Source organism: Python bivittatus, unplaced genomic scaffold (assembly GCF_059951505.1).
Source record: "Python bivittatus isolate LINGU-HERP-01145 unplaced genomic scaffold, Pbiv_v1 ctg000020_np1212, whole genome shotgun sequence".
NCBI classification, from domain to species: domain Eukaryota; kingdom Metazoa; phylum Chordata; class Lepidosauria; order Squamata; family Pythonidae; genus Python; species Python bivittatus.
Window position 1 is genome coordinate 107,821,361 of NW_028277030.1, and position 13,945 is coordinate 107,835,305.

General features: G+C 33.9%; 1 protein-coding gene across 4 annotated transcripts in view; it reads left to right on the forward strand.

The window, feature by feature from the left end:
- The window catches only part of NVL (nuclear VCP like), a 60,391-nt gene that overhangs the window by 3,959 nt on the left and 42,487 nt on the right, over positions 1 to 13,945 (forward strand). For all 4 annotated transcript variants that reach the window (XM_007426289.4, XM_025165464.2, XM_088146173.1 and 1 more), the window contains exons 2-11: positions 253 to 326; positions 2,805 to 2,857; positions 3,182 to 3,272; positions 4,064 to 4,112; positions 5,939 to 6,211; positions 7,493 to 7,619; positions 7,792 to 7,868; positions 8,852 to 8,986; positions 9,600 to 9,701; positions 10,851 to 10,968. In XM_007426289.4, the coding sequence (XP_007426351.2) occupies positions 253 to 326; positions 2,805 to 2,857; positions 3,182 to 3,272; positions 4,064 to 4,112; positions 5,939 to 6,211; positions 7,493 to 7,619; positions 7,792 to 7,868; positions 8,852 to 8,986; positions 9,600 to 9,701; positions 10,851 to 10,968 (1,099 nt within the window). The remainder of the gene's footprint in view (positions 1 to 252; positions 327 to 2,804; positions 2,858 to 3,181; positions 3,273 to 4,063; positions 4,113 to 5,938; positions 6,212 to 7,492; positions 7,620 to 7,791; positions 7,869 to 8,851; positions 8,987 to 9,599; positions 9,702 to 10,850; positions 10,969 to 13,945) is intronic.

The following is a 13,945-nucleotide window of genomic DNA, read 5'->3' on the forward strand; positions in this document are numbered from 1 at the left end:
TGCATTTTTGGCTTTGTTCTGTCTTTATTTTATTTTCTTCCTTTATTTTAAATATTAGTTCTTGTTAGTTTTTATCTTTCTTGTTTAAGAAAATTAATAAAGTTATTATAAAAAAGATAACTGCAGTGATAAGGAAATAGCTCCCTCTTTTTTAAATTGTTCACATATGATTCTATGCTAATATAATTTTTGCAGATTGCAAAGGAATTGTATGTATCTTTAAATACACTAATTCAACTATATTTATTACAGTATCTAAGCAGTAATAAATGTGGCCAATACGTTGACACTGAAATTCTAGCAGTGGAACTACAGAAACTATATAGGTGAGTAATAAGATATTTAATACTTTACATTTTTTCTGAAAGGGGCAGTGGAATAGTTCACACATAATAATAAATGATCTAATAATGAATTATGGGATAGGATGTGTTTGAGCCTAAGGGCTTAACATGGTCTTCTCTATTTCTTGCCTGGTATAGTTGCAAGAATGAAATCAACACAGAGAGATACAAGTATCGAGATAAGCACCATTATACAAAGCACATAAAAGGAATAAGAAATAGTAAGCAAAAGAAACTAGAGGCATGAAATAAGAGAAAAGAAAAGGAAATGCAACAAAATATGGTTAACGCCAACCCCATTCACTATATCTCTCCGTACCTTCCTGTCCTTTAAAACCATCCATGCGACACCATGTTCGTATACTGATTCATGCATTGTTTTTTGTTCTTTAAAGCCTCCTTTCAACTTAGGTTGTTTTCTTTTGGTTACACTTGGTTTGTTATTCTACCATCTCTACCCGTTTTTGTTTCTTCTTGTTTTTAGTGTCATGTTTCATGTTTTATTTATTTATTTTCAAATTTGTATGCCGCCCATCTCTCCCGATGGGTGATTCTGGGTGGCTCCCAATAATAAAAAAGAAGAAAAGACATTTGTAATCCGCCCAGAGTCACTGGGAGCCAGGTGGCATATAAATTTAATAAAATAAAATATATATAAAAATCTATCTATCTATCTATCTATCTATCTATCTATCTATCTATCTATTTATATATATTTATATATATATATATATATATATATAAATCTATCTATATATCTATCTATCTATCTATCTATATATATATATATATATATATATAAATCTATCTATCTATCTATCTATCTATCTATCTATCTATCTATCTTCTGGTCTCTCTCTTCTTGATGGTCTTATCAGCTCCATCCAACTACAACTATTTCAGTCTTGCTCTCAAAGAATGAATCTCAATCCATTTAATTTTCTTTCCTATATTTGTTCTGTCCTTCTCTGGCCAGATAGTCATGATAGATATTGTCTTTATTTGGTTTCTAATTATCAGCTCTAAGAAGCATCATCTAGTAATTATAGTCTTGCATTCTTCAGCTCTTTTATTGTCCTTCCCCTTTTAACCTACTTTGGTCAGCCAAAATAGAAGAATGCACATAGAAGGATATTTTTTAAAAATAGTCTAAAGTTATTATATTGGAAATACAAGCCTGTGTTTTATATCACTACCAAAAGATACCAATTAATTGCATGCTCTACTTTTTCATCGTTTATATGTAAACTTTTGTTTTATTTTTGAACTAACTACTTATTATGCCTGATATAAAACATTTAACGATGGTTTGTTATGGAAATAATATTTAGTTGTAGTTAAATAGCTACTGCAGTTATGAGAATTTTAAGCCATGAATGTCTACATTCACTAAATTCATCAAATAAGTAACGTACTGGTGCAAATTGCTCTGATTCATCCTCCAACCAGCAGATATTCTTACAAATCTGTATGGTTGCTTTCAGAAAAACAAGCTACCATGGGCAGACAGTCATGGGCAAAGCCATTGGTTTATTAGCTGCACTCACTGGCAGGAAGAACCACCAGCAGCCATCAGAACAATGCACTGTGATCGAATTCTGAGGAATTGTAGCATAACATTGTGTGAATGCAGCCACACTGAGGCAATGAAAGCACTGTAATCATGAGACTATTAGGTGCAATCCAGACTGTTAATATTTTCAAAATGGGGGCCTCCAGATATATTACAAAATATTTTCTCTCATATATTCTGCTTGAAGAATAGAAAGCTGAAATCCTAAGCTAACTTGTCTAGAAGAAAGCCCTAATTAGGTGCATATAGAATTGTGTTGTTAACTTTTTGAAGGTGATTCAGCAGTTAAAAGATACGTAATAACTACCTTATAGAGTTCTTTATTTTTATGCTTGCATGAGTTATACATGATTTTTATAGCAGCATTCCAGTGTTTTACTACAGTACAGACTAGATTTATTCTTAAACAAAGAGGATCCCTTCAGGACTTAATGGGTACTGATTTTCCTTTCTTCCACTTTTGTGTTCATATGAAAAAGAGTGAATTGGTGATCCAATTGCTTATCCTGTCTGTTTCTCCTGTTGTCCTTAATGTCAATCTTGTTGCGAGGAATGAGTAACTCACATTGACAGGGAAGGAAAGCAGAGTTGAGATCTGAAAAACATGAGCAGATTCTAATGTGAGGCTTGCAGGAGTTGAATCTTAAAGTAACTCTTCATGTGGAAACTGCAGATTGCCAAATAATCTGGATAATTTACACACTATATTGTAATATAGAATATATGTATTTGAATGTATCTATTGGTCTTTTTTTTACTTTGACGTTGGTAATTATACATTAGGCTATTATTTTTCCTTATGATGTTTGCACTAGCTTTCCACATTGAAAATGAGTTATACAAAAGAAGCATTCACTGAGGCTTTAACTTTTAAAATTGATTTTCAGTGCTGATTATGGACGAAGAAAAAGAAATGCCTTTAGAATACAAGTTGAGAAAAGTAAGTTGTTAATACTGTATTTGAAGTGAAATTATGCCATCAAAGCTAGTCTACACAAGTAATCTAAAGTATATTGGAGACATCTTCTCTTGGGGAGAGAGAGAGAAAAAGATGTGTGTGTGTGTGTGTGTACCAGCTAGGTTTAACATTTTAGATTTTGATCTTAATTTAAGAGTAAATATCTTTGAACACACTGATATTTGCTTTTGCTAATCTGTCTAGCATTTCTGGCTGTTGGATGCATTCTTACCAAGTACAGTTTGATTCTTGTTTCACATATGAGAAAGTTATCGTTGTAATTTCATCTGTATTTTTCTTCTACAGTTATTGGGATAATCAAAGATGAATTAAAGTCTGCAGATTTAGCCACTCTAGAAGATGAACATTTAACAAAGAAAGCAAAAAGGGAGGAAAAGTAAGTTGCAATCACTACAATCCCCCCAAAAAGCTTTAAAAGAGCTTTGTGGTACTTTAAGGATTAACAAATTTATTATCATATACACTTCTGCAGACACAATCCACTTCATCGAATGCATGGTGACCTTCCAAAAATTTTTTGGTAATTATTCTAGTGCAAATATAGTCCTGTACACTTTGCAAGCAAATATAAGGCAGTTAGGAATACTTTCCCTCCTTTCTCTATTCTTATGTAAGTATTAATATGATTAATTTTTAGTTTTGGAGCTAACTGTAGCTAGCATTATATCTGTACTTGTGTTCTTTCTAACCCTAGATTAAGGTAAAGGAACTCATAGTTTGTTTCTAGCCATGGTAGCAAGGTACACATATTAGCAAAAATATTAATATATACAACTGAAAACAAAATGTTTGGTAATGGTAATGTTTGGAAAAAGGAGCAGGATGACTCAAGCCTAATCATAGCTAGAAAATTCTGTAGCATTACATCTTACTAAAAGTTTTTATTTTCTGTTATGTACTACTATTATTCCTTCCTTAGGCTCAAAACACTAGAAACTATTGCAGCTCATCCCTGAAACAGAAGGGTTACACACTAATATCCTGGTTAACAATTACTGGGGAAAATAAATTGCAATATTTTGAAAAGAACATTTTTAAAAACTGTGTATTCTTCATTCACAATATGAAAAGTTGATTTAAGGGAAATGTCATGCAAATGGTTCTGCTTTTAAAAAATGACTATATATCAGAAGCTTTAATTTAGTTTTAATTCTCTCTCTCCAAAAGTGATTCAGAGAGCAGCATGGATACTTCCGATACTGATACCGAACATCCTGTAAGTGTGTCTGTTTACATGAGATACTAGTAGTAACAGTAACGTACATGTTTAAAATATGTATTTATAATTCTGAAGTCAAATTTATGCTGGGAAGTTCTTTGTTTTTTAACCTTGGTCAAGCCAATTGTGCAACTTACATAACTAGCTCAAAATGGTGAGAAATTTTGCCACCAATTTTCAGCAGTGGAGGTCAGAAGTCTAGGGGCTTGAAAGAATTGGCCTGGGGGCATCAGGCTACTCTTCCCCAAAATATATAGCAAGTATTTAATCAGTAGTGACCAACCTTTTCCAAGGGATTAACAGGTCTGGAATAGTGCTACTGCAGGTACAGCACACTTCAGTAGTTTAGTTCCTTCCTTTCGAGATTGGAATGATTTTTCTTCTAAACTGTCTATACAGAGGAAGATGCCTAAGACCAGTTTTGCCATAATGAACCAGCTGCTTCCATGTTCCCATCTATATATGCCAGTTTCCCATTAGTTGTATGGGAATAGCAATGCTCGTTTTGCAGGTTAGCCACTTGTGCTATATCTGCACAAATCCTAGATCTGCAAAATCACTGTCTTTTTAAAATAAATATTGATATGTACATTTAATGATAATAATAGATCCCTTGTCATCTTTATTTTCACATTGAGCATATGCTTCCTGACAACTATCTGGATACAAATTCCACTTATGCTTTCCATTTACACACTTATATAGCTTTCTCCTCTCTTTTCTTACATCAAACTGTGAGAAAGAAGGGATCACAACTCCTCAGTCAGCTGTATATATAAGAAGATCTTATCCTCCTCTTTCAAGAGCTAATGACCTTTTGTACCAGAAGGCCTGATACGAAAAGAGACATAGAAGGATATAAAAGTTGGGGGCCAAGGGATGATCACAACAGTACTACACAAGAGCAGTTGAGCCCTCCTAAGTAATTTTATAAGACTGAATTTAAATTCTGTCTAATAAAAGAAGTATATTCTATAATTATGGATTTAGCTAGGCCTCTAAATGAAATAAATCATTATATGGGGAGAAGTATATGACTGAAGGAGATGAAGAAGCATTAATGAATATGCTATACTACATTTTTGAAGAAAAAGCCAAGTTTTGTAAGAATTGGCAAAGAGGTAACACTCCAGATTTTGCAGCCAATGTAATATAATATTGCAGTCATGCTGAAACAAATGATTCTGAGACTACTGTTAGACTTCTAGTAAGCAGAGTTTGTGATGAAGAGTGTGGCTGGGAGAACTATACATGCCCTAGTATAGTTGGTGGTGGCTTTCATTACAGGTAGTCCCCATTTAAGAATGAGTTCTGTTCCCAAGATCTGTCCTTAAGTCGAATTTGTATGTCAGCCAGAACAGTATTATTGTATAATACTATATAAATAGTATTGTGTAATTAACTCAAATCATTGTATATTTAATCTGAATAATTGTGTATTAATTCAAATTTTGCTACAGCAGACTCCAGTCTTAATTATGGGTCATCCTTAAACTGGGGACTATGTATATTGGGAATGGGCATCCCAAGATTATTGGAAGCGCAAACTTTTTTTTTAGCTGGGATTCTCATAATTCATATATATTTAGAATGTTTTAAATGCTGTGTCTGCTTCTGCTTTGTTCCTATTTTTGTTTTTATAATTTTGATTGCCTTTGAATTTTAAATTTTGGAATCATTGTGGTTAAGTGGCTTTTAAAATTAACTTAAATGTTCAACGGTATTTGTTGTGTCTATAATTCATACTCTATTTATATTCAACATGATTTTGAAAAGATTTACAATTTGAAAAGTCAGTCTCCTGTACATAACATCTCTTTCAGCATTCAAATCACATGAACACATCTTTATTGAACTTATATCGGAAAGGAAATCCAGATTCTTTACCTTCATCTCCTAAAAATGACTTGATGATGTCTACCACTCCTTCACAAACGATGTCTAGATCAGATACTCTTTCTCCCCAAGCATCATCAGTGACCAAAATTTCAGAAGGTGGATGGTTTATTGATAAGACTCCAGGCCCAAAGGAGGAAAACTTTTTTATTGATCTTTGTGCAGAAGAAGACAGTGATAACATTAAACAGAAAGCTGAGGTATTCTTCTTAACATCTGTGCCCTCTCTCATTATCCCATCCAAAAGGTTCAAGATCAACAGTAATTTAACTTTTAAACAATATTTTAGTACCATAAGATAAATAAGGGAATATGAAAAAGGATTTACATACACACCATACTAATAATGTGATATAACATAACATTAAAATTAAAAATGAACATAGGGAGGGACCCAAAACTGTCAGAAACAAAACAACTTCATACAATGTTATCTAATTGTTTGAAGTCCTTTGTTTCCCCTTTGTCAAAAGAAAGATGAATGTGAATGTTATCAACATGCTTCAAGAATCCAGTGTTTGAAATCAGATGTAAATTTATCCTTCCAATGTTGTATAACGATTCTTTTGGCCACCACCACCCTCTGAGGAAAAGCTCCATAATTCTTGATATCTTATTAAATTTCAGGTACTGGTGATATAGCCAGAAAAAATGTACACATTCTTAACATGAAACAAATGGTTTGAAATCATATGAACAATATTCTGGGTTTCAGCCCAAAATAGGAGGATTAAGATAAATCCAGTCCATATGAGTTAATTTCCTGTGCCTAGATTGTATCCATCAGCTAAATGATGCAATTAATCCTTATTAAATATTTTCTGAGATATTAACAACGTTCACAAAACTTTCTGTGTATTAATTTCATAAGATCAAAGGAGGCTGATTCTTTAAAGTTATGTTCACTGATTTACAAGGACATGATGTTCAAATATTTTATCCTAAATATACCAATGTCTCTGCATTCTTTCTCATAAAAATGGAATATTGGCTTTGGAGCCAGAATTGATTCCTCTGACAGATGTAGAACTACTTAAGCAGCAGTAGCATCAGGACTGAATAGTCCAAATAACAAAAGGTTAAATTAAAGAAAATGGCTAGGAAGTTCTCTGAGATAAATCAAACTAGGTTTTTAAGTTCTGCAAGATTTTTAAGAATGGCTTCATTTTTAAAAACTGACTTCAGTCCAAAGTAATGGTCTGAGAGGCCATTTTATCTAAAAATGAATTTATCAGATTTATCAGATACTTTTAAACTATGGTTATCACGTAATGTGAGCTATCCATAGGCAGAAGTTTCAAGATATTCCATATTTTAAAAAGTAAAATGAATAAAAAGAGAAAAAAAGTGCCATAGATAGGAACAGCAGCAGAGGCACCTTGTATCTCAGTTTAAAAGCCCATTATGTTGCATAACCTTTGCATTGTATCTTGTTAGATGAAGTGTATCAGCAGTCTCTGTACTTTTTCTTTGTGATATAGAATGCAGGAAACATTTCCATTTTGGAGACTGCGAAAAAGAAGTCCAAGAACAAAAAATATAAACGGAGAAAGGACGAATTTCCTAATGTAGATGAAGAAATAGAGTCAGTTTTGAAGCAACAGAAAAGTAGGAAGTGACTTTTTTGTATTTATATGGGAAAAATGCAAAGTGATATTTCACTGTTTATCAGTATAAAATGTATTCAGCTTTATGAAGTTTGTGCCTGTTTTTCTTCTGTTTAGAACAGCCAATCAGCTGCTGTTGTTATTCTTTTAATATCTTCATCTTTTTTCTGCAGTTAAAGCAAGAGGAATAGAACTTCAGACTTCCTCCGTGACATTTGAGGATGTAGGAGGCAACGATGAGATTTTGAAGGTTAGAGTTAACTAATCTCTTTTAAAACTTTTCAGCCAAAACACTGCAGTATAGAAGGCTGCAACCATAAATCCAGTTTAAGATTATGAATACTGTGTGTGCTGTGTTGAAAAGCAATTATGGTTCTTTGTTAAGTGAATTCCAATTAGTTTATAAGAAAAGCTGCAAGCATGCTTAACTGCATATTCCATGATTTAACCAAGTATTAGAAGGGGAATTGAAACACTGGCCTCCTTAAGTCTTAATCAGGCATTTTTCTTGATGTTGACACTGTATTGTATATCATTCATAAACTTTCAAGCACATCTTTTGTAGCCTTAAGGACTAGAAAGCTGCTGGGTTTCAAAATGAAAGCTGCGGTTTTCAAGAAATTGTAGGCAGGTCTCAGTATTACAATTTTGCTATCACTACAGCTCTGGTGAAAACACCCATGTCTGCTCATTACTTTTGCTGAAATTACTTTGTCAGACTTTATTTTTCTCTGATTAGCATTCACGTATAAACAGTACGATTATTTGAAAAGTAAAATAGATTAACTTTGTTGAAGAAAATTCTCAAATCCAATTTACAAAATGAGGTATGTGTTTATGGAGTTCATCAATAAGAGAAGGTATTCACTGTTTCTTGTGCCTGCCTTCATCAGTACAGGTAAACGTAGCAGTTAGGATCTACTATATTCAGCAAAACTACAACTTCATTAACTTGCTCCCAGTTCACAGCGCAGTGTTTCTCTTTGAAATTGCTGAGACTGAATTCCACCTCCTTTCCAGGAACATTAGAGCTACAATTGTCTTACAACTTACTCTTATCCAAAGCAGGGAGAAAAGTTGAGATTAAAGGGCCATTGATAATGACAGAGTATATCCAGCATAATCAACAAATCCCTGTAACTATTCCCTACACATACTGATTTGGCATCTAAATGCACAGTAGCAAATGATAACAGTCAAATAAATTTTACAACATTCCCATTTTTATTGTAGGAGGTATGTAAGATGCTGATACATATCCGTCATCCTGAAGTGTACACTCATTTAGGAGCTGTTCCTCCTCGAGGATTTCTTTTGCACGGACCACCAGGGTGTGGGAAGACATTACTAGCACAGGCAATTGCTGGGGTGAGACTTAGAACAATTACTTTTCCTTTCTCTGTTGTAAACTGTGTATGATATTTAAAATGTTAAACTACAGTCACATTTGTTCCAATAGAAGAGAATGTACGTACGTAGCTCGTGGTTGAACTGTGAAGTCCAGTACAGACTCAACCATAGTTTCGACTGGGAAACTCTGAACATCCTAGACCAAGCTAAATCCAAAAACAGTAGGGAATTCCTGGAAGCGTGGTCGGGTAATGAAACATCTGCAAGAAAACAACCAGGCTCAGAGAGCCTGGGACTCCACCGGCTCATTTGTCTGTTTAAAATGCTGCGTCTTCCAGGCACATATTATGTCTTCTTCCTTGCCGGCCAGGCCCCCTAGAAAGTCACAAGGCTGCAGTCTGGGCTGCAATCTTCATGGGGTGCTTTCCTTGCCTGTGGTATCATATTGAACAAAGCAGTACCTGCAGGATAATTATCTGCAAAGCAAATGCCTTTTTGATCACTGCCTGCTGAAAGGAATGTGACCCCATCCCTTCTTTCCACTATCCATTCTTCCTCTGTTTAGCCCCTGAATCTTGGCAAATGTTGTTATCTAGATTAAGTCTGTTTGTTTTCTTTTCTTTTGTTCTAGGAACTTGAATTACCAATACTCAAAGTGGCTGCAACTGAGATTGTGTCTGGAGTATCTGGTGATTCTGAACAGAAGTTAAGGGAGCTCTTTGATCAAGCTGTGGTGAGACCCTCAAGAAAAAGTATTTTACTACTACACCCAACTTATGGCATCTCAATTACAAATTGATTAACACAACCTACATCTTCTTAACTTAAAGTTGTGCTGATGTATATACCTGACTTCCTATTGGAACCCAAATATGAATACGAAAGAAGAAATTAATAAACAAGATTTAACATTATATCATCATTAGCATAAGATTCCAACTCATTTTTATTCCTTCCTGTTTCACTTTTTTGTTCCTTGAATAGTGAAACCTGCTAAAACGAGAATATCACTGTATAAATGTATTATATTTATTTTTAACTTCAGCATAAAACTAGGTTTGGAATGCCTGTCGCCATCAAGTGGCCATAACTTGACATACTAGCCTCACCAGCATTCAATCACCAGCAATCATCACCCAGATAAGCAAAGGTCACCACCAGGCACACAATCAAGCAGTCAACATATGCTAATCAATGAACTACCAGAAGAGCAAAACAGAACCCCCACCCCCATCAGCACTGGCAAAGCAGGCCACAGCACATAAATAGAGAGCAAACCCCAGCCCATTTTAGCACTGAAGATGTTACCTAGCCGGGTAATGAAACGTTTGTAAGAAAAGAACCAAGCTCAGAGAACCCCAAGGACTCCACATTTTAAAGTTTGTTAGACTACTAAATCATTGATAGATGTCAAACATTTTTTTCAAAAAGATGCTTTATTTCAAATATTGCATCTTGTTTTCAAACTTAATTATTTGCTGTTCATGACAAAAGTGTGCTTACTGAATGGTATGATAAAAATTAAGTATAAAGAAAGATTTGTGGTGAATGGGTTGGGCAGGGCAAGAACGGCACAAAGAAGAAAGGAACACAATAAGATATTCTCTTTCATGTGCAGAATCCCATTTTCCACACACCTCAAATACATATCGCATAGAAACATTATGTAGATCTCTTTCTCTAGCATGGGGAAATGTCTGAGGTTTGATTTTCTAATATATATGTGATAAAAAGAAAATCTTAGTTCAGATTCTAAAAGTTGATGTGTCACAATACTTTCAGTGAATGTTTAATTTGAAATTATAAAATGAAAATCATAGCATGCTTTAATTTATGTAATTTCTGGGCTTGTACTGATAAAGTATTTGTCCTATATTTCTAGACCAATGCACCATGCATTCTCTTCATTGATGAGATTGATGCTATCACACCAAAAAGAGAAATAGCTTCAAAGGACATGGAGCGGAGAATTGTAGCCCAGCTTCTGACTTGCATGGACGGTCTGTATTTTAATTGTTTAAAGTAAATTGTTATTTTTTTTACTTCAGTCAGATTTTATTTTATTTTGAAAATATGTATGCTCTCTCCAGATTTTGCAGATTCATCTTCCTTTAATTGAAATTTTCAGTTGAACATCTTGCCAAAGTAGCATTCATAGATTTCTGAGTTTCAGATTTCTTTGTGTAGCAGCACATCCAGAAGGGCATTTGTTTTATTGATTCATTGATACGTTTCATAGCCTATCGTTCTGCTTTAAGGCAGCAAAATGGTAAAAAGGTTTGGTAGCATCTTAAAAGCTAATTAAGTTATTGCATTAGAAGCTTTCACATGACAAAATATAGTTTGTTTACCATACATTCTTCACAGAGGCAGACATTTGTGCATTTATGTATGTTATATTCATTCCTGTGCACAATTGTTTATGTATTACAAGGAAAAGAAAACAAATTATTCAAAATAAACCAGTCATTGTGTCACAGCTGCATGCAGGGCACAACTGAATACAGGATCCATTCAGATAACCAAATAAGTCCACCAGAATAGTTATGAGCCACATTCCTTTTACATATACATAGATAATTTTATTAAAGATTTTTTTTAAAGGAAGATAAAAACTAATACAAACTAAGAAAATGTAAGAAAAAGAAAAGAAAAAGATCAAAGAAAAAGCTAAAAGTGCAAGAAAGGGGAAAAAAAGGAAAAGAAAAATAGAAAAGAAAAAATGATACAAAGAAGTAGCTTCTGATCTTCTTTATAGCAGTTACAAGTATGATTGTAAATTTACCTCTTACTCTGTGATTACAATACTACTCTCTTCTTTCTATAATCTATCCTGTCTAATCATCAAAACAATAAATCATAATTTCACTTTTTTCTGTTTATGCAAAAAGTCATAAGGGGTTTCCAGTCAGCAGTAAACATAGATATTGTCTTTTCTCTGATCATAAAAATCAATTTAGCCATCTCAGTAAGTTCCATCATCTTGAACAACCATTCCTCCATTGTGGGTAATGCTGAATCTTTCCATCTTTTTGCATACAATAATCTCACTGCAGTTATCATATACAAGTGCAAAGTTTCATTACTGTTTTCCAACTGTTTGTCCATCAATCCCAGAAGAAAAACCTCTGGTCCCAATTGTATATTAATCTTTAAAATCCTCTGAATCAGCATTTGTATTTGAATCCAAAATTTTCTAGTTTTTTTTACACATCCACCAATCATGACAAAATGTCCCTTCTTGTTCACATTTCCAAGATAAATTTGAAGTGCCTTTATATATTCTAGACAATTTCTCTGGTGACATATACCAATGATACATCATTTTACAAAAATTTTCTTTAAGATTATAACTTAGTGTAAATTTCAGTCCTTTCAACCACATATTTTCCCATTGTTCCATTTGTATATTATGACCAGAATTTTAGCCCAGTTTAACATATATTCTTTCACTTGTTCTTTCAGATTTCAGTAAAAGTTTATACATTTTAGCTATTACATGTTCATCATTTGTGCACAATTCTCTTTCAAACTCAGTCTTAGAATGTTCAAAACCATAAACTCTTTTGTCTACTTTAAATCTTTCTAATAACTGTAAATTAGAAAAACACTGCCAACTATATCCCTCTGCCCCCAGTTCTTCTCTTGATTTTATTTTACATTCCCCTTGACAAAATTCTAGTATCTCATGACCTCTACTAAGTTAGCCATTTGTGTTTGCCTATTTTTTCTCAACTTTAAAATACTTCTTGTGCTGAGAGCCATAAAGGTGTTTTCGGGCACAACCTGGATTTATATCTATTCCATCTTCTCAATATGACATGTCTAACATAATGATTTTTAAAATCTTCATTAACCTTGACTTTATCATACCACAAATATCCATGCCACCCAAATCTCAGGTCATTTCCTTCTAACTCCAAGAGCCTTCTATTTCTCAGCAGCACCCACTCTTTCATCCAAACCAAACAGCAAACTGCAAAATACAATTTCAAATCAGGTAAACCCAATCATCCTCTTTCCTTTGCATCTTGTAACAAGAATAGTTATGAGCCACATTCCAACTGCCAACCACCTATGATTAAGAAATCTTGTAAGATCACATTTTTTTTACTGGCTTTTTATGTGGTCATGAGCTTCTGTTTAACATGATAATAATGGATGTTTTGCCAAGTAGCAGAGTATCACTCTATTTCTGCTGTGTTCCAAATATTTCCCTCCTTTTTCTTTACTGCCTGTGCTTCTCAAGCTTTTTGCATCTTCAAACATATATTTAAACAAATGGTAGATAGGAAGATCTAGTATGGTTAATAACGAAGTCAATTTTTTTGGTATATTTATTTGCATTCTCATATTAACACAGGGTTCAGAAAGTCACAACCACATCTAGCCTCAGACCTACTGTTGTAATTCCCAGAGCACCCCAAAAATGTGCCATTAAAATTCGATAGCAGAATTAGCAACTTTCAACAGCAAGATTTTCAGCATTTTTAGGCAGGCTTTAAAGGTAGAGATTTAAACACCATCAGGAAGAAGTCAGAAGGAAGCCATTACAAACCAACACAGATGGCTTGGTGGGGTTGGCAGATGATGATGGAAAGATCAGAAGATCAAAGGTTTACCTATTAGAGGAGTGCTGGAGGAAAATAATCTACCAGCCAGATCCAAGAGACAGAATTGCCATTAATCTCTGTAAGGCCTTCCCTAACTCTAGAATTAGAACCTAGAGATGACTAAATAGAGCAGTGCATGCAGATGTTGTTTGTATTATAATCTGCAAATACATGCTTAGAGTTGCTCTGAGGCTGAAAGTTGTTCAGGAAAAAAATGAACAAAATACTAGTTGCAGCAGACTGTCTTGTTGGTAGAAAAGAAAGGAGACATCATTTAGAGTGGCATATTAGGCAATTAATTGGCTGTAAATCATATTTGCAAAGCTTAGTTAGAAATGAAACTACTTCTGGGTGTTACCAGAAA